This window comes from Zingiber officinale, chromosome 7A (assembly GCF_018446385.1).
Source record: "Zingiber officinale cultivar Zhangliang chromosome 7A, Zo_v1.1, whole genome shotgun sequence".
NCBI lineage: Eukaryota > Viridiplantae > Streptophyta > Magnoliopsida > Zingiberales > Zingiberaceae > Zingiber > Zingiber officinale.
The window spans coordinates 96055047-96076412 of record NC_055998.1 but is presented as its reverse complement, the minus strand read 5'-3'; the positions used below and the strand labels follow the sequence as shown (position 1 = coordinate 96076412).

Below are 21366 nucleotides of genomic sequence, written 5' to 3'. Positions count from 1 at the left end.
CTTCACTGTGACTCCTCTCATGTTCTTCTTCTTCTTAGCTCTGGCGCTGACGAGACTCCTCTTACGATCAGACTGATATATCTTCACCTTCCTTCGCTTTGCCCTGATGGCGCTCCTCGCTGTGGCGTGATCCACTCCTCTAACTCTGAGCCCCTCTACCTCTCCTCTCCCTTGTCGTTGCTGCTCGCCATCTCCGCTGAGGAAGTGATTACTCGCCTCCCACAAACTCCGCTGCCAGAAGATGTATGTTCCAGGTACCTCTACATAAATCGATCTTTCACAAGATTAATAATAATTCTGACTCAATATAACCTAATTAGACTTTTGTATAATTTCTAAATTAATAAATTTCAATAAAGTTTTTGTGTTCAACTCTAATTTTTTTTTTTATCAAAGGTAAATTATATATCATTAAGAAAAGGTGTACAAGTCTACATGTCCTAGGATATCCAGTCGGCTTTGATGAAATGTCAGATCCGGTCGGGTATCTGAGGTTTGGACTCTAATGAGCCCATGCACATGCAATGTACTCTCATTGTACCAGCCTCTCAAAATACATCAGTCTCACATGCTCTCACTATACCATCCTCCCAAATACAATCTATAAAATACCGAAAAATGACGAATAATGATAAGGGAATTTTCTAGAATTTTTAGAAATTTTTCTAGAATTTTTCGGAGACCGTATGGATGAGATTACAGGGATAAAACTGGACCCCGGAAAAGCTTGTTTAGACTACCCCATTTAAACGAGGAAAAGTTGATTTTTCCTTTTTCTTTTTATTTCCTTTTTCTTTCTCTTCCACCGAACTCGTGCCCGATGTCGTTTCCTCCTCCTTCGCGTCGTCTCCTCCGATCTGCCCTAACGCAAGCGGCGGTTTCTTCCTACCTCCGGTACAAAAGTCGTGGCCGAGGGTTTTTGCAACCCTATCTCTTCCCCTTCCCCGCGAGTACAAAGACTCACCACCTCTTCTCCTCTCCCGAGCACCAGCAGCCGGCTAAACCCCTCTGCCCTCTGCGAAGACGCCGCCGTCGCACGGAGCAGCACGACGCCCTACAACCGACGCCTCACTGAAGCTTCCTCTCCCTTGCCGACATCTCATCGTCGCGGAGGTCCTTACCGCACTGATCGCCACGGAGGGCTCCGTCGACAGCAGCCTTTCACTTTTCCCTAGATCCGATCACTGTAGTCGGCCGGTGCTTTGTTGCTAGCGTACCTATGCCCTAGATTGCCGGAAGCTTCGGTAGGTCTTTGGTTAGGAGCAACAACCCAAGCCTTGGTGTTCCCTTCTGTGCCCTAATTTCACTGTTGGGTCTTCCTTCAGCCACCTCTTCTATCCATTTCTGTGAAGACTCTGACAGAGGAGAAACGATTGTCGCCGTTTTAGATTCTCCTAATTCCGGCCACCGTTTTACGATAGCACGCATCTCCTCCTTTCTGATCAGTTGAGCATCAACAGGAGTTTTGGTTTTGGTGGATCAACAAGCACGGCTGTGAATTTAGGTAAGGTGTGTTTTCTTTCGTTGTAGCTTACACCTGGAATGGAAGCTAGGGAATGTTAGTAATGAATTGTTCTTAATTTGATTTAAGGTTAGGTTTAGATTTTAATCTAATCGATTAGTGGAACGATTAGGGTTTAACAAAGTTAGCCCTAGTTGATCAATGTATTAGATTTTAGCTGGGGATTTGACTTAGCTAATTAATTTATGTAATTAGCTAAATCCGTATATCATGCGTTATAGGACTTTGATTCGAGATGGACGTCTCGACGGAGGATTTCTGGATTCGATTTTCTATTGGAGGCGGGTACTTTGACTTATCGTTTTAGATATGTCATTTGATATGCATAGTAATATTTTTAACAAATAGTAATGATTATGTTTCTTATATGCATAGGTTGGTCACTACCCGATACCTGTTACATGTTTGTTTTGTTTACTTGTTATGCACTTCATGTTAGTACCTACCTGATTATACATGCTTATAGGGGTAGTGGCATAATCATGCTTCATTATGTTCACGACCTAGGTTTGTATACCTTATCTGATCCGTGTACCTTTGATTTGATTCTTTGTCCTATGGTACACATTGTGTAGAGATGGATAGGTTCAGAATATTCCCATGCTTAGTATCATGCATCATCTCGCATGATTGCATGCTGTGCGATAGTCGGCTCCATTATTGTTGAGCACATCACCAGTTACATAGATCTACACACACCACCACTCATGGGTTAGTGGTATGTCAGGCAGGTGTGTGGCAGTTCTGCTATTAGGCTCCGCTGGTCCGGTGACTCAACGTGGTAGCCGGCAGACAGTTTTGCTCTGTTAGGTTCCGCTGGTCTGGAGACGCAGCGTGGTAGCTGGCAGACAATTTGCTCTGTTTGGCTCCGTTGGTCCGCTCATGGGTAGTGTGACGCATCGTGGTAGCCGGCAGGGATCCCTCCTCTGGACTTGCTCAGGAAGATGAGAGCATTGCGCTCTCCCACTTATGATTTAGAGTAGGAGAATAGGTGTACTCTGACAGCATCTCGTCCACTCGGTCACTCATCAGGAGCAGTGATGGTAGAGTGCACGGTTGTCACAGCTCTACCCACTCGGTCTCACCATCGTGTGTGAGATGGCTGACTGAAGAGTAGGGGTGACCAGAACATGTCATTGGCATAATATGCATTAATGCATTTATTGCTTGTGTTTACTGCACTTGTATGCTGCATATTGGTGCATTTGTTTGACATGCATACAGAATTTCTATACTTCTCGGTTATTAACCATACACCAGGTCCTGGTTAGTACAGTTTTTTCCTGTTTATTTCGATTGCATTTATTATTCTTATATTAGGAGACTGTACGCATGATTAATGCTAGTTGTTATTTTCTTTATTATGCATATCAGTAGTTACCTGCTGAGGAGTTGACTCACCCCATGGATATTTACTATTTTCAGGTTGAAACTATCCGAAGGAGTTCCAGTCGTTAGTCCCTTGCAGATCGCAAGGATATTTTTATTGGGTCTTTTGGTTTTATTTCTTATTGCAATATCTGGACTTGTACTAGTTTTGCTTTATGGATATTGTATGGTTTATTTTATTGTCGATCTATTTTTATTGGATATGTTTTGCTACATTCCTGCCTGGATGGCAGAAGAGGTGAGTTCGTTGTGATTTGTGTTTTATGGGTGTAATGGATTAGGATATCGGTTTTGAGCTTTATGGGTGTAGTTGAGTAGGATTTTTGACTTGGTTTTCTTATCGTTGTATTTGTTTAGTTTTACTATTAAACTGCGTGGGTGTTTGCATGATTATTTATTGTTGTTGTTCCGACCGTGTTGGTCAATATATATGTGGCCTTGAGGGCATTGTAGGAAGTTTCAGATTATCACCCGTACAGGGGATATGCTGTCGAAATTTCTTCTGACAGTGACTCCTCCGAGGCATGACACAATCAATGTCATGCACTATCACACTAGCCTCTGAAGATGCCAAGAAGGCCGCCAATATCGTAGTGCTCAACCTCCATGTACCTGATCTCATCAGTCCCAGCACTATGAAATGTGCATCCCAGCGCCATCCACATCCTGTATCTCGATAGTATCGGCCCACTAATATCTGCATCAAGAGTATAGCAGGCCCTGGCCGCAGCTCATCCTCAATTGCATCCACTGGTATCTCCCCGTCCGCAACTAGTGTCCGTGAGGGTATCCGCCTACTACAGTGCACAATCCATCCCCCGTATGATGATGCTACTAATCCACATGAGGTCACAAAGTCACCCATACCAAATATATCATCCCGCAAAATGTCGTCGCCCCACTTTTAGCCAGTGGTCAGCTATCAACTCTAATCTTGCATCCATTTGAAGAGTATATGGAATGTTCAAAAACAGAAATGTCTTTCATTTAAGCAGCTACTCTTGTAAGAATACAAATATTTTTTTAACGTTGATTAAGCGTGTAAATATTAATGAAGCAACATATAGTTTAGAAATTAATCCTTTCAATCTTTGAACTTCAAAAAAAATAGTAGCTTATTTAATTTGCTTATGTTTTGCTAACTTCTACTTGATTACTTTTGTAGTGATTTTGCTACTACACTTAAATAATGATGGATGCCTTGCCCACATGAATGTGGTACTTTTTGTGCTCCATAATTCTTCCGAGCATCTTCAAAGCTACTAAATGAGTGATTTATTAAATTGGCTTATCCTCTATTTCTTATTTGATTGCAAGAGCAATTGGTTTTTTAATCTAGTTGTAAATCTCAATAATTTGGAATCATTGACTTAAATGTTCTCTCTTAATGGTGGTAGCATTTATTTTACTGTCTCTTCTTTCCATAGGCTTTAATTGCCTCCTCATGTAACATCATCTAGCTCTTGTCAACTGCTTACCCTCAATGGGATACTCTTGAAAGCTGCCGCCCCACTCGCTACTCATTTTTTTATTGCTTTGGTTATTTCTCTCTTAATAGAGGTAATTGTGTCCACATTTTCCCTCCATAAATGACTAGAAGGTGATCCTGTCTACCTTTTTCTTCCTTTTTATCCTCAAATTTCTTAAGCACAAAGTGCATTTACCTGAAAATCATAAAATGAATTAAACAATTCTGTAATTGGTGACTATAATAAGTTGTGATGCTTATTAGTATATCCTAAATGCTCTTTTTTTTTTTTGTGGCTTGATGACGTATGTTTCAGGAAGATTTATACGATCCACATCCATGTATACAAGACATTGTTTGCCCATTCCTTCATAATATTATTGAACCTATTTTAATGCATTTGCCTTGTAGCAAGTTGAGAGAGAAGGCTTATTGATACTGCTATCTAGCATATTCATTATGAAGATGAGAATACTAAATATATTTGCATTGGTTCAGTTAACAAGGTAAGTCAAAATATGTCTTTAAAGAAGTTGATTACTGTCAATTTTTATAGCAAACGACAGGATTCATTATCGGCAATCCATCATAAGTGCATAACAACCAAGAACTATAGCATGCCCATTAGACGAACCTATTTCCAGAAGTTGAGATGTAAATGCTGCAGCTTATAAAGAAGTATTTAATCAAAATTATCATCCTTTCTGAGTTACTCGTATCTGTTTTATGTGCCTTCTGGATACTCTATGGTTTTGATGCTGTAGATTCTTTGTTGTTACGAGACGATTTATTTATACTGATGAATGCAATTAATTACAAATGATGATTACAATTAGATTTATGAGATAATTTTGCACTTTCCTGGAAGAACAAATGTCTACATAAAAAAGTTGGGATGCTAGCTTTAAAGTATAAGCTTTACCTCAACTTTAGAAGTCTTGATCCTTTCTATATTAAAATATCTTATTAGTTTTTTGACTTCCTCGAATCATGTATAGTGTCTGAATAATGTGTGGTTCCTTTATGCTGTCGTATTATTAATTTTCAAGGGCTGTAATGGAAGCCAGTTGTGGGACACAGCTTTTGCTGTTCGTGCAATTATGTCAACTGATCTTTCTCAGAAATTTGGTCTAACACTCAAGAAGGCTCACTAATTCTTTAAAAGTTCACAGGTTAGCATTTTTTAAAAATGTTCTTAAAGTATTTGTATTCTTCAACTGAATATTTACTCTTTATTGAATATGTAAATACATTAAGTTTTCACTTCTTTCTAATTAGAAGATCCTTGAAAATTGCCCTGGTGATCTTGGTTTTTGGTACTGCACTGCCAACACTCTAGTGGCTTAGGAAAGTCTACTCACGAGAAATCCTAAATGGTTGATCGTCATTTAATTTCTTTTAAATGGCTTGATGATTTAAACAATTTAAGTTTATGGATGGAAATAAATTTTCTCAAGAAAAATTGAAAAACATGAAACTGATGATACAAAATAATATTTACCAGTATCTAAGTATTTTACTAGAAGGATGAGAACACTTTAAAAAGGAGGCTTTGGCTAGGATTGGAAAGATAGTATCTAACGAAGAACATTTTACTGAAGGTACCTTGGATTTTTATGTTTCAGATTTTCTTTGGTAAATTATATCTTCAAATTGCTTGCATTTTTAACTCATTATACATTCCTTCAAACAATATGTACTCCACAAGTTGGCATTGATGCTTAAGACTATGTTGGACTTGCTCCTTGTTACTCTCTAATTGGTTGAAGTGTGATGTGCATTTGTATTATTAATAATTGTTATTTATGGATACAAATGTTTGATTTACATTACATTTCTTTTGATACTTTTGAATCAGAGCTAATTAACTATAACAATCATCTAATTCCTTGTTTTAAGACATTTTCTAGTTGAGCTTGTTGGATTATGGATGCCTTAGATTTTTGTCATCTCTAGTTGCTGCTTCAGTTGTCTTTGTTTCTAGATACACTATTGATATATAAAGTCATCCTTGGATAAGATAACTACTTGAGATAGATCTATGTCATAACTATATTGTGGCAAGAACTAAACTCTCTTTAATTTGCAGAACAAGAAACTTACTAAGTGCACTGGCTATAATGGAGTTGACCTGAAAGATTGCATCTAACCTCAAGGGTATGAGTAGCAAGTACTTCGACGATTGTAATGAGGAGGATAAAGTAACCACGTCAAGTATGAAGAATTAGTAAGAAAGCTTTGGGATTTAAGCAAGAAGATGGTTAAAACCAATGAACAAAGAACATTCAAGGCAAAAACATAAGTAGCATCTACCAAGATCTTTAAGTACATGCAATAAGATGTAGTCGAGAGAAGTACTTGTGAGTGTATATCAGTTCAAAGCCAATGAGCAAAGAACTCAAAGAAAGCATTTGTGATTATGAGAATTCTAATATTTGAATGCAATTGGGTCGGGTCGGGTCAGTCCTCATAGGCGACCCGTTTAGCCAATATCCTTTTTTTTCTTACATATATATTGTAAAACAAGCATCTCAACCAATATGTTCGTGAGTCTCTTGACCAACGCATTCGCAAGAATATGTTTATGAATTTATGAATCATTTATTGTTAAGTTCGAACTCGACTCGATAATGATTTTGAACTCGAAATCAGATTTGAACTTAGCTCATTAATTTAATCGAACGAATTTGAATGAACATTTTTTTAGAACCGAGACCTGAATAGCTCATGAGAGATTTGACTCATTTACATGTAAATTACTTAGTGATTTAGTTGAAGCCTTCGATTAAGAAGCAATCAGTCTTAGTCGTAGTTTATAACTTAGTTTGATTTCAAGACTTGATGCAAGATTTCGATTAAAAAAAGTTATTTAAGCAACAAAATTAGCTAGCTAATGGGCGATTCACCAGAATCAACGCTGTTCATGTCCAATGACAGAAGATTTGGCGTATATCACACAACAAAAAGGCAAAAGGATGTCTATGTATATGTTTTAAGTGTCACTTGATCGTATAAGAGCAAAGTACAATACAAAACTGAGAAATGCTGCAATATTTTGTTAAAAAGTTCCCACCCTCCCTAGACCTTTCTCTAGAATTGATGGAGAAAATAAATAAAATCACACTCAAACACTAGGCAAGAAATTTCTCCATTCCAAATGAAAAATAATTAATCAGATCAGGTAATGTTAAATCTGGGACGACCGATCCGACCCCATAGAAAAATTCTCCTTTCTAAGTACTCTTTGGCCAAATAGTCTGACCATATCTGAAAATAATGGAGATGGCACTAGGCTAGTGGCTCTATTATTGATTAGGAGAAGACCTCGAACCAGAGAAAAATGGCTCCTCCTTCTCTACACATACCAAAGAAAAGGCAAAGGAAACGTTAAAGTAAGAATCAGGGAGGGGTCCGTGACGCAAGCTCTCCAATGCTCAAGCCAGTATCGTGGCCAAGTGAAAAATGGAAAAGATGAACAGTAGGTGTGTATGTCAAAATATGAGCATAAGGATATTTTTTTCGTACCTGAACAACAGAGAGAACCCCCTTTTATATTGTCTCTCATAACCTCCGTAATAATGAGGCGACAAAGAATATTCGGTGCCAGAAGATGTCAGATAGTGAAAGGTGGACAACCTTCCTCCGAGGAATCTTTCGTTACACGTATATAAACAGTGTTTTGTAACCTCCACAATAATAATAGAAACTGAGTAGTCACTCTCATAAAAAGATTTCATTACATGTATGTGTCAGATATCAAAATCTCTCTGATGAATAGTTTTTATTCTGACAGTTTGTTGTAATTTCTTGACAATATTGTCTCTAGGAGGTAGTCCGACCGAATCTTTAGCCGATCGAGGCAACCTGACCGGATTTATGTCCGACCGGGTTTATAATGAGAATTGTCTTATGCATTTGCCTGGATCATAGATAAATGAAACGGGAATAGAGCCTTATAAACCCAACCGATCTCATGTAATAGGAGCTCTGTACCTTTGAACGGGGAGTTGAATCTCATAAATTCGACTGACCCTAGGGTCGGTAGGCTATATACCCGTAGACTCTGATTTTGAAGCTTTAATAAGTAACGAGAAGTCAAGTCTCGTAGGTCCAGTCAACGCTAAGACCAACTGACCGTATGATGGAAGACCGACTCTCAAGGAAAAGGAAACTCGGTCCCATAAGTCTGACCGACTGTGGGTCGATCGGCTTTATACTGAAAGTTGTATTATAGGGTTGACATCTGTAAGCTGAGAGTGATGCTGCAGAAGTGGAGAACTAGGTCTCGTACATTCGACTGGCGCATTAAGACTGACCGACCATACTCTTGGAAGTCTGAGCAACTATTGGGCTGACCGATTCTATACTGAATTATATCGTAAGGCTAACCAACTGTATACTGGGCATCGTATAGCTTTGCAAGCCTGCTCGACCTTTTTGTCGATTGACTATTTACAAGTGGAGCACTAGATCCTTTAAGTCCGTCCAGCTCTTCAATCGGTCATCCTTATATCAAAAGCCTTAGGGTTGAGGAGTGAAGGATTGAGCCTTGATGAGAATGATCCGTTCCTTTGATCTTGGTTGTCACCTCATCTTAACTTTGATTGACTGCCACATCACCTCTGGGTCTGCTTATAATATATTGTATCATTAGCCTCCCATTCAAGTCTAGTCAAAGGAGGCTCATACCCGACTAATCAGACTCAAGTCTAATTTTCGCCAGATTGCCCTATTTATTGGAGTCGTTGCTTATTTTAAGGAATGATTGCTGGTTTATACGAAAGAGCATCAAGGGAAGTGCAATTGGAGAGCAACACATGGATTTTACATGCGAGACATATATATATGAACCTATTAGGGTGATTCAAAATGCTAGACTAGTGCTTATAGTCCTAGTAGTAGTGATTCCAACAAACAATATTAGAGCAACCTCAACCCCAACTCTGTGGTGGTTTAGCAGGCCTTTTGGTTGTAATATGACTTATTTCCAGTGGTGCAAGATTTTTTAAGATAGACTCGATGACCCTAAAAAATTAGTCTCTTATTTTTGGTATTCTAGTGTTTGCGAGGGAGGAATTGGCACAACAAATGTCCTAGGGTTGTGAACTTGGTGGATATATTTTCCATTTGCTGCACTTGCAATTTTGCTCCTGCCTCAGCTGCAGCTTAATTATTTCTTGTTAGCACTTTTGGCCACATAGTGATTGATCATCCTGTGGTCATTCTGGTCAACAGGATGATACATGAGGTAAATATTGTTAACGATTGGTTTCACCTTGAATTATTTCCATTAGCTTTGACATGGTTTTCTAACTATTAGATAGCGCCTAGACATACTGGTATTAATCTCACTAAAATTAGAAGTTCACTTGCATATATGAATCTAATACATCTCTCTCTACTACTGAAGAAGTTCAGGCTTGGGTCTCCTCCCAATCCATTCTTCCAAAACACTCTCCTTAGTGTAGTTGATAAAGTTGTTCGGTGAACAACTTTGATGGCCTCACAATCTCCTTAGAAACACCATTTAGTATCAAAATTGTGCTAAAATCGACTTAGATGATACCAATACATCCAGATATAGAAGCCATTTAGGACTAGATTCCTATGAAGGTATTCATAGCTTCAAGTATTACTTACATCTGAATCATTTTGTCTCGAATCAAAGTCAAAATCACTCTCATTTTTTTAATATTAGTTATTTTTGGATATAGAAGAGGATCGAGCTCAATAATCACGTTGGATAAAATTTTAGTAGTTATTGTATTAACTTTTTTTTTTCTCTCATAAGTAAACACAAACTATGGATCTCTTATTCTATCCATCTTGTCCAAATCTTGTTTTTTTCTTCTATCTATCAATCCCCTTCCTCATAGAAATCCCACTCATCCAGCTGATACAACGAACTAGGCAAAGTGTTCAATCGGCATTTTCAAATAGGGAGATCAGAATTCCAACTTCTTCAGTGCTCTTTCTCAAACTCTAAATGCAAAATTAATCACTCTAATCTTTCTTTTCTCATTTTCTAACAAACATTGATCAGGTCGAGAAGATTTGTACGCTGATAATCCCGACCCTGCTCAAGTTCAGAGAGCCAAAGCACTTCTCAAGGTATGCTACTCAAATTAATTGGGAGGAAACGTCGCCCGCTCCAATTCATACCCATAATTATTCCTCATTTAATCAGACGTCACCTCATAAGATTTAAAATAAAATAATTGGGCGGAAACATTGCCCGCTCCAATTCGAAACACCACCGACTGACCCTGCCTAGATTCCTCACCATCCCTCTCCTTCTTGACCGCCGGCATTGGCACAGGAGGAGCTGGGGGAAGGAGGCGCTCTTTGGGCTTGAAGCATCATGTCCCGTGTGAGCAGCGTAGGGCGGTGCAGGCATCGGAGGGGGTTCTTTGTGCGTACTTTCTCCATGGGGCTTTCAACTTCCAATGACCCTCAAGAAAATGAAGCGGCAGAATTAGATTTCGGTAATATCATACCTTCTGGTGGCGGAACTACGTACCTTCTAGTGAACCTTGTACAGTTCAATCATAATACTCGTTTGGGAGAGAATCACTTAGCCCGGCCTAGCCGCTCGCCACCACTGTGCCCTGGTGTCTATGAGCAACTATTTTTAATGTATGGCTGTCGGTGTCAATTAGATAGCGAGATTAAATCTCAGGTAGTTACATTATGTCGGTGCCCCTGGGCTATGATTCGAACTATTGCATCGTAATTACACTACGAGGCGCCACATAAATTAAATCTCAGGTACTCACATAATAAATGGTTCACGATTAAACTTGGAAGCACACTGCATTTGTGAAACATAACAACAGCCTCTGAGAAATTTAAAAAAAAAAAAACTTTTAGCAGTAAAACACGGCTCACAGAACTTACAAGTTGGATATATGCTGCTGTGTTTGATATCATGCAATCTTGGCATTATTGCATATGTTTAAGATTTCGTCTAAAGGTGCATGATCACCAGTACCTTCATCTTTTCTCCCATACAACAACTGCTTCCCTTTGAATACAAACATACCTCCCTGAAATAAAACATCTTATAAGAAAATTGGTGGCGACTTGACCAAATGTTTAAGCAAGAAAAAAAAATGCGGGCAATAGAACCTGCTGCAAAACGCTAGACCTATCGTCGGGGGTGGCTGTAATGGTATAATTCTTATTCGCCTTCTTGATCGACTCCCATCTTGAGAACACCTTCGTCTATTGAATGTGGACAGAAACGAATTTGATTAGCGAAGTTGGTGGATGGCCAATTGGAGGAAAGCAAGAAAAATATATAACTTACACTAGCTGGATTAAAGAAAGTTCTGCCTAATCCAAAATACAAGCCCAAGGCACCGTAAGCCTGGAAAACATCAAAGCATTAGAAATGATGTTCTCTTGTTAGAAATGTATCAGGGATTTGTTAATGCTGTTTACCTTCCTTTCCGAGTCTGCGTAGAGATAATCCATCGGAAATGGCAACTGTAAATTTTAAAGCAAAGATGTAGAAAACCATCGACAAAGTTAGCATACTTTCAAGTTCAATTTAATAGATAGCCAGGATGAGAATCCAAAAACTCTCAACAACCAGAATCATTATTCTCAGAAATGAAAACAATATCAATACTTACCAGTACCACTGCGTGTGGGAATTTTGAACAGATGAAATGTGTGGGGTTACAAGATCAATTAGGCATAGCACCGATTTGTGATAAAATGAGGAACATGAATAAAATAACACGATATGAACAATCTAGACTTTATAGTTTGACAAGTAATTGCTTAGAACTAGGGATGAAATAGGTAACATCTCATTATATTACTAGCAACGACAATACTAGTTCAATGGTCGGATAAGCCTCATTTAGGCGATACAAAATCTATTATTGCTAATCTCATAATGATCATGAAGTATTTATTGTTCTAATCGTCTTCGCTCACTTTTCAAGAACATGAACTAAAAAGTTAAAGCTATCACTGTAAAGTGGATTATTACCCTACTCAAAATTCAGCAGGTGGTGTTCCTTTTTATAATTACATATGAAACTACGAAAATAATAAACCTATCTTTGTTATAAGTCTTTGAAGATCTTGCCCAAAATCGATTGCATACTATAAATTCTGGTACGCTTCCGTAATTTTATCTATTCCGTTTATAATTTCTTAAGAATTGAATAGAATGCATAAGTTTTGTGTTGAGATTTCTCAACCTAATTTTTCGATCAATTGGTATCAGAGTCTTCTATTCCAAATTCTTAAGGAAAATTTTTTTATTTTGGGTATAGAGTTGTATCTCTATGTCATCTCGATTTTGATTCATGATATATCATGTTGCGATTTTATTTTATCATCGCGATTTTTGGCACTGTTCTGTGTCGCAACCGGTTGGAAAATTTGCGACAGCATCGCAACTTCCACCGGAGAAGAAAAGCGTCACAGGAGGTTGCCTGCAACCGGTTTCCTGGCCGGCGACGGCATCCAGGATGGCAAGCAACACACTAAACGCCGCTTCTCACGTTTTCTACTCGTCGCGAGCGAGAGCCGGTGACCAATAGTGGGCCACCGACAACAACTTCATGCTGAAGGTGGTTTTCCGGGGTAGGATAAGGCATTACAGTTGGCCGGCGAGTTGGCTGTGACTGCGCTGTTTCTGCGCAAGCAGACGCCAGCAATAAAGGTGACGGGCGTTCTGACATTGGAAAGGGTCGGCAATTGCCCCGGTATACCGTAGGTTGGCTATCGTGGCCGGCAACTACGATTGTGGAGGTTCGTGCGGCGTGGAGCCGTGCGGCGAAGAAAACGTACAGATGAACAGTTGCATCATTTCGAAAGTTACGTGTTTTCATAAAAAAAAATTAAAAAAAAAAACCACGTACGTGGAACGTGGAGTAAGGCCACGTACATGGCGTGATGGCCACAAACGTGCAGTGAGGCCACGTTTAAGGATAACAAGTTTTATCAAATTTTATATTTTTGAATTTTGATAAAAGGATTTTGGTGCATGTTTTACTTAGGGAATCAAAATATTATACGTAACGAAAATATTTTGTCCCTTAAATTTATTATTTAGATAAATTAAATTTAATAAATTGTTTTATAATACTAATTTAATTGGATTATATGGGCTTAATTAATATCTATTATTTTAAATTCATTGAAATTTGAATTATATGTCACCAAAGTGACATCTATTATTTGAATTTAATTTTATTTGAAATATTAAGATATTATTGAGGAATAAATAAAGTGCAAATGTGTATATTTATGTGAGTATTAATCGGCCCAAAGAAAGATTTATACTTAACAAATTATACATTTACTTGTGATAATAAACACGTAACAATTATCAGATTTTATTTATTATATTTCATGCATATAATAAATCGATCCAAAGATAGGTTTATTATTTGTCATGCATTATTGTTAGTGTTTGATTATTACAACAAGAGTACCACTCGCAAATAATATTACTGTCCAAAGACTTGATATTGTTGTTGCACTAGGTATCTTTAGATGAGATTTATCATCGATTCAAAATGAGCATATTATTTATGTTATAATTCTTGTGTTTTATTTTCAGCAAGTGTTGCCACTATTTCTGCAAACTTAAGTTCAGTGTCGATCCTTAATGGTACAAATTTTAAGGATTGGAAGGAGAACATTTTAATTGTTCTTGGCTGCATGGATCTAGATATTGCGCTTAGGATAGAGCAACCCACTGCTCCTACAAATACTAGTTCCTCTAAACTGAGGGCTAAATATGAGAAGTGGGATCGCTCTAACCGCATGAGTCTTATGATCATCATGCGCAGCATACCTGATGCTTTTAGGGGTGCGGTGTCTAATAGTGTCACCAAAGCTAAAGAATATCTCGATGAGATTGAAAAGCGCTTTGCCAAAAGCGATAAGGCGGAAACAAGCACAATTCTGAAGAGCTTGATTTCTATGAAGTATAAAGGCAAGGGAAATATTCGGGAATATATTATGGAAATGTCTCACCTTGCATCAAAATTGAAGGCACTTAATCTTGAATTGTCAGATGACATACTTGTGCATTTAGTGTTTATTTCTCTTCCAAACCAGTTTAGTCAGTTTCAGATCAATTATAACTGTCAAAGGGAGAAATTGACTCTTAATGAGCTCATTTCATACTGTGTTCAAGAGGAAGAGAGGTTGAAGCAAATCAAAGTTGAAAGTGGCTATTTGGCAAGCATCCCTAAAGATAAGGGCAAGAAAAGAAAGAATGAGGCTACTAAAATGTGAAGAAACAAAAGCAAGATATTGACAAAAAAGGTTGGTTCTTCTGTAACAAGCCTAATCATGTCAAGAAAGAATGTCCTAAGTACCATGCATGGCGTGCGAAAAAGGGTATATTTTTTAATTTGGTTTGTTCTGAAGTAAATTTAGCTTCAGTACCTCGAAACACTTGGTGGTTAGACTCTGGTGTTACTACTAACATCAGTGTTTCAATGCAGGGTTGCCTGAGCTACCGAAAGCCAACTGATGCTGAAAGATGCATTTATGTGGGTGATGGCAAGTCGGTTGAGATGGAAGTAATAGGACATTTTAGATTGTTGTTAAACACTGGTTATTATTTAGATTTAATAGATACTTTTGTTGTACCGTCATTTAGACGGAATTTGATTTCTGTTTCTCATTTGGACAAATTAGGTTACTGTTGTTCGTTTGGAAACGGTCAATTCAATTTATCTATTAATTCTACTATTGTTGGAACCGGCTCACTTATAATTTATGACAATCTATATGTGCTTGATATAAATGCTTCTTATATTGAAACCATGAGTGTGGAATCACGTGGTACTAAGCGTAAATTTAATAATGAAAACTCAGGTGTCTTATGGCACAAACGTTTAGGACACATCTCTAGAAATAGAGTTGAACGACTTATATCGGATGGAATTTTACACTCCATTGATTTTACAGACCTAAATGTTTGTGTTGAATGCATTAAGGGCAAACAAACCAAAAGAAAGAAAGAGGGTGCATATAGAGCTACAGAAGTATTGGAATTGATACATACAGATGTTTGTGGATCATTTCCAACACCTTCTTGGAATGGTCAATAATATTTTGTATCATTCATTGATGATTATTCTCGATATGCATACCTATTTCTTATTTATGAGAAGGCTCAAACATTGGACGTTTTCAAATCATTTAAGGATGAAGTTAAGAATCAACTAGACAAAAGAATTAAGAAAGTTAGATCTGATCGTGGTGGTGAATACTACGGTAGATATGACGGTTCAGGTGAGTAATGTCCAGGACCTTTTGCTCAATACCTAGAGGAGTGTGGAATTGTCCCACAGTACACCATGCCAGGCTCACCAAGCATGAATGGTGTAGCTGAACGACGTAATCGAACTCTTAAGGATATAGTAAGGAGTATGATTAGTCATTCAACCTTACCAATGTCACTCTAGGAAGAAGCATTAAAGACAACAGCTTACATTCTAAATCGAGTACCCACTAAAGCAGCTACTAAAACACCTTTTGAGCTTTGGACAAGGCGAAAGTCAAGTCTCAAACATTTTCATATTTGGGGATGTCCAGCTGAGGCTAGACTGTATAGACCATATGAAAAGAAGCTGGACTCCAGAACTGTAAGTAGCTACTTTATTGGATATTCTGAGCGATCACAGGGATATAAGTTTTATGATCCCAAAGTAAAGATCATCTTTGAGACGGGAACTGCAACGTTCTTTGAGGATATTGGGTTTGGGGGGAAGAATAAAATAACTGACCTTGTCTTTAAGGAGGAATGTATTCCCACTACTCTTCAAGAGGAAATGGTTTATATTCCTATGATTGCTTCTAATAATGATCAGGATTTTATTCCTGTTAGTGATCAGGATGCAATACCAGAACAACAAAACATTGTTAATCAACTCCTAGAAGAACAAACTCAACAACCTCAAGAACCCAGTGTATGTAGAACAAGTGCCTTTACGAAGATCCACTAGAGAAAGGAGTGCTATTTCGGATGATTACATAGTACTACTTCAAGAACATGAGGAAAATGATGGTATGGCGGAGGATGATCCGATCAACTTTCGTCAAGCCATGCAAGATTCAAATTCTCAAAAGTGGGATTAAGGCAATGAATGAGGATTATAAGTTAATGCAAGACAATAAAGTTTGGGAACTTGTCCTATTACCTAAAGGTGTGACTCATTGGTTGTAAGTGGATTTTTAAAACCAAAAGGGATTCAAATGGTAATGTGGAAAGGTATAAAGCACGTCTTGTAGCTAAAGGCTATACTCAGAAATATGGGATTGACTTTAAAGAGACCTTTTCTCCAGTTTCAACGAAGGACTCTTTAAGGACAATCATGACACTTGTTGCACACTTCGATATGGAACTCCATCAGATGGATGTCAAGACAGCTTTTCTCAATGGACATTGAGGAAACAATTTATATGGTACAACCGGAATACTTTGTATTAGGAGATCCAAAGAGTATTGTTTGCAAACTTAAGAAGTTCATCTATGGGTTAAAACAAACATCTCGTCAATGGTACTAGAAATTTCATCAAATAATCATCTCATTTGATTTTGAGCTAAATGTAGTAGATGATTGTGTGTATCATAAGTTCAGTGGGAGTAAGCATATCTTCCTGGTTTTATATGTTGATTATATTTTGCTTGCCACAAACGATATAGGCATGTTAAACGATACCAAGAGATTTCTATCTAGATATTTTGGAATGAAAGATCTTGGTAACGCATCTTTTGTATTAAGAATCCAAATACATCGAGATCGTTCTCGAGGTATTCTTGGATTATCACAAAAGAACTATATCGATAAGGTGCTTAAAAGATTTGGCATGCAAGATTGCAAACCAGGTAATACCCCAGTAGCTAAAGGAGACAAGTTTAGTCTTAAACAATGCCCTAAAGGAAGCCTCGAGACTCAAGAAATGCAAAAGATTCCTTATGCTTCAGCTGTAGGAAGTCTTATGTATGCTCAAGTTTGTACGCGTCCGAATATTGCGTACATTGTTGGAGTGTTGGGCAGATATTTAAGCAACCTAGGAATGGATCATTGGAAAGCAGCAAAGAGGGTAATGAGATATTTAAAGAGAACTAGTGATTACATGCTCACATATAAGAGGTCAGATACTCTTGAGATCATGAGATATTCGGACTCTGATTTTGCGAGATGCCAAGATAGCATGAGATCCACTTCAGGTTATGTTTTTCTGTTGGCCGGCGGAGCTATCTCTTGGAGAAGTGTCAAACAGGCATTGACAACTTCTTCCACCATGGCAGCGGAGTTTATAGCATGTTATGAGGCATCTAATCATGGAATATGGCTGAAAAATTTTGTCACTGGGCTGCATATTTTGGGAAAGGTTGAAAGACCACTGAAGTTATTTTGTGACAATCGATCAACTGTATTGTATTCTAACAACAATAGGAGCTCGACAAAATCGAAGCACATCGATATCAAGTTCCTTGTTGTGAAAGAAAGAGTACAAAGTGGACAGATTTCGATAGAACACATAGGCACAAACTCCATGATAGCAGATCCTTTTACAAAGGGTTTACCACCCAATGTCTTCTATGAGCATACCACTCATATGGGTGTTATTCAGTTTGGTGAAATCTAGATTTAGTGGGAGTTTGTACTATACATGTTTTCTATATATTTTTTGTTATGTTGATGAAACATATGTATTTGGAGATTATCTGATCCGATATAAAGTTCAATGTTTACTTCATTACACTTTGTATAACTTAAGTTAAAATTTTGATCTCACTTTGGTTAAAGAGGACCAGTTGAAAATTGACATGAATAGATCACCTTACATGTAAATTTCATGCCACATATTCATAATTGATCTATGTCATTTGATTATATTGATGTATGTGACCATTGATGGTTTAGTTGTGAAAGAAACAACGAAAACTACATTGATCCTATGTCTATATAATTAATGGACGAGATTGTTAAGGAAACCCTACAACTATGATGACAAAAGTTAAGAGCTCATTAAGGTTAACATTTATAAGTTTACACATATAGTCCAATGGGAGATTGTTAGAATTTTGGGGCCATAATTGTAATTATAAATGTTTAATGTCATCAATTAAATAAGTCATAATTTAATGTGATCAAATTTATGATTAAGGAATATGACTTAAGGGTTTAATTGTTATGAATAAATTAATGTGGATACCATGTACAATTTCTAATTTGTTGAGGGGCCAAATTAGAAATAAGCAAATTTATGTTTCTATAAATAAGGGTTATGGTCCCAGTTTGCAGATGATGCTTTTGTTTTGTTTTCTCATCGACAAAACTCTCTGGATACTAAGGAAGATCTGCAAATTGAAGATCTTGCCCAAAATCGATTGCATACTATGGATTTTAGTACGCTTCCGTAATTTTATCTATTCCGTTTATAATTTCTTAAGAATTGAATAGAATGCATAAGTTTTGTGTTGAGATTTCTCAACCTAATTTTTCGATCATGAAGTTCTTCAACTTATACACTAACACTTCCTAGGGACAAACATAAAGATCTATGATTATGCTATTAACAATTTTCCTTTGTTTTTGCCTACGATCTAGGAGCAACCATTTATTAGAGATCAGAACATGTGTGTTCCCATATGATTTCCTCCCTGTTTTGCATAGATTTTGGTAAAAAAAGAAGATGCTAAAGCAGCAAGCTAAGTGGGATTTCAATATTTCTTTTGCATTCATCAGATTCCTTGTTAATTTCTAAGGAAGGAGAACATAAGCAAAGGAAACTGGAAAATCTCCATGTTTTCAGGAGATATGTTCTCTCCTGAAACATAGAACAAACATACTATTCTAAAACAACTGATTACTACAATCAAAGTTAACTGCAAAATTGAAATCATTACCCGTTCAGCAAGCATGCGCGCTTTGTCAGGAGCCCCAACACCAACTGCAATTAGTTTAACTCCTGCTGCATCAAATTTAGATATCGACTCTTTCAAGACCGAAGCAAGCTCCCAACTGTTTGGTGTCAACACAAACGGACTAAATGTTATCGCTAATCATCTATGAGTTTGTAGGTATCGAAAGAGAAGAGCTAAACTCACCAACAAAAACATCCAAAATGCCTCATGAGCGCAACCACTGCAACGCCCTAATCCAGACAAAAGTAGTTGATCATGTATCAATCTGCCAGGACAATGAAACGGAACAGCTAACAATTGCCTAATCGAACAAACTAAGAACATGTGGCAATCAGATATAGAGAAGAAAGATTTAGAAAATCAGTAGTTACGCAAGATGAATGCAAAAAATTATGAACGGGAGAAGGGAAAAAAAGGGAAGCAATTTGATACTTCGTTTTGGTCCCAGAGATCCCTGAGGAACACGGGCTCTCCAGTGTCCACCGCGAAGACACGGACGCCATCAAGGGCATCCCAGGCCGCAGTCGCATCGACGCCGCCGGTAGTGACTGCGGCGGAGGAACCAGGCGACGCAGCTCGAAGGATTGGCATCTGAAGCCGACTAGTGACGAGCCGAGCGAATCGGGGGATCAAACCCACAGACGGCTTTGGCGGAGACTTCGATCCGCTCACGGAGGAGCGAGGCGGAGAGAGGGTGAGAGACGGAAGGGAGGCGATCGCCATTCCTGCTCGCCTACGCAGCTGCAGCGGCGAAGCAACAAACCCTAACTGCCTCCAAAATAAAATCGCAAGCGGCAGCAATGAAAGAGTGAAGACTCTCCTTTCTTTTCCGCGGCCAAGGAGAAGGAGACGTGCGCAAAGCTGGATCACGGTTTGTACTCTCGCCTCTTCTCGAAAAAAAACTAATTGGGGGTAAAAAGGTGAAACGCTCGCCCCTCCAGCGCTCCGTCGTATCTAAATCGCAGAAACTGTAAACGGACCCTTATCAAAAATTCCCAAAAGGATTTTTGGATGAACGGACCTGACACCTCAGGGTACAACCTCATAATCAGAATATACCTGATTCAATTGTTCTTGAAAAAAACTAATGGGCATAGACAAGATGGAGTTTAGGGTGCATTTGATTCAACCGGTGAAAATTTATTTTTGTTAAGATTTTAATAAATAATCTAATTTAATATTTTATTATATTATCCTTAATTATAAAATCAATTATATATATATATATTATTTAAATATAGTATTTTTCATTTTTTTATTTTTAAAAGCTTTTAAAAGTTTTTTTTATTTTTTTATTTTTTTATGTTTGTTAATTTTTTATATGTTTTTTATTTTTTTCTATTTTTTTATTTTTATATTTTTTTTAAATTTTTTTATGTTTTTTATTATTTTTTACGTTTTTTATTTTTTACGTTTTTTTTCTATTTTCCTATTTTTTTTAAAAAAAATATTTTTATTATTATTTGTTTTTAAATATTTTTTCTATTTTTAAATTTTTTTAATGTTTTTTTACATTTTTTATTTTTTAAAAAAGTTTTTTATTTTATTTTTTATTTTTTCTTTACATTTTTTTATCATATTTTTCTCTTATTCGAGAATATTTTAGGTAAGAGTGTTAATTCGGGTGGATCAGGTAGGGTTCAGTTTTTTTTTTTAACCCAACCCGAACCCAACCCGAACCCGAGTTCAACCCAAAACACCTCAACCCGAACCCGATCAACCCGAACCCGACCCATATAACCTGAAAATCCTATTCAAAACGACTTTTTTGGATTATTTTCCCTATGATTCTTCATTTTTATCTCAATACTCCATAATTATCATATAAACATGGTGTTAATATACATAAAAATATCTAAATTTTTAAAATAAAATTTGATTTAACCCTAAAAATCCCACAAAATCATATATTTAAGTCAACCCGGGTCAATCCGGGTCAACCCGAACCCGACCCGACCCAGCCCGAAACTTTTTTACTCTCCAACGCTCCAACCCGAACCCGACCCGAACCCGAAAATGCCCAACCCGAACCTGATTTTTTTCGGATCGACTCGGATTGGGTCG

The 21366-nt window shown here is 37.5% G+C and overlaps 1 protein-coding gene and 1 long non-coding RNA gene across 6 annotated transcripts; one reads left to right on the top strand and one right to left on the bottom strand.

Moving 5' to 3' along the window:
- The first annotated feature begins 711 nt into the window (after nt 1-711).
- On the top strand, nt 712-6876 carry LOC122001829. Of its 4 annotated transcripts, none has more exons than XR_006117495.1 (3): nt 787-1504; nt 5429-5551; nt 6469-6876. It is a non-coding gene; the product is annotated as an uncharacterized LOC122001829 (long non-coding RNA). The 4 variants fall into 4 exon arrangements; XR_006117494.1 differs by lacking the exons at nt 5429-5551; nt 6469-6876 and adding exons at nt 1744-1807; nt 2948-3124; XR_006117493.1 differs by lacking the exons at nt 5429-5551; nt 6469-6876 and adding an exon at nt 2948-3124 and having other exon boundaries at nt 712-1504.
- A 4280-nt stretch (nt 6877-11156) lies between these two features.
- On the bottom strand, nt 11157-20210 carry LOC122001828 (thioredoxin-like protein AAED1, chloroplastic). Of its 2 annotated transcripts, XM_042556786.1 has the most exons (8): nt 19735-20210; nt 19486-19532; nt 19285-19399; nt 11823-11867; nt 11689-11748; nt 11508-11603; nt 11277-11425; nt 11157-11190 (listed from the first exon to the last, which is right to left on the bottom strand). In XM_042556786.1, the coding sequence occupies exons 1-7, from the start codon at nt 20023-20025 to the stop codon at nt 11306-11308; spliced, it is 774 nt and encodes a 257-aa protein (XP_042412720.1). In that variant the 5' UTR covers nt 20026-20210; the 3' UTR covers nt 11157-11190; nt 11277-11305. The 2 variants fall into 2 exon arrangements, with proteins under 2 accessions (XP_042412720.1, XP_042412719.1); XM_042556785.1 differs by having other exon boundaries at nt 11157-11425.
- Between the last annotated feature and the right edge of the window lie 1156 nt (nt 20211-21366).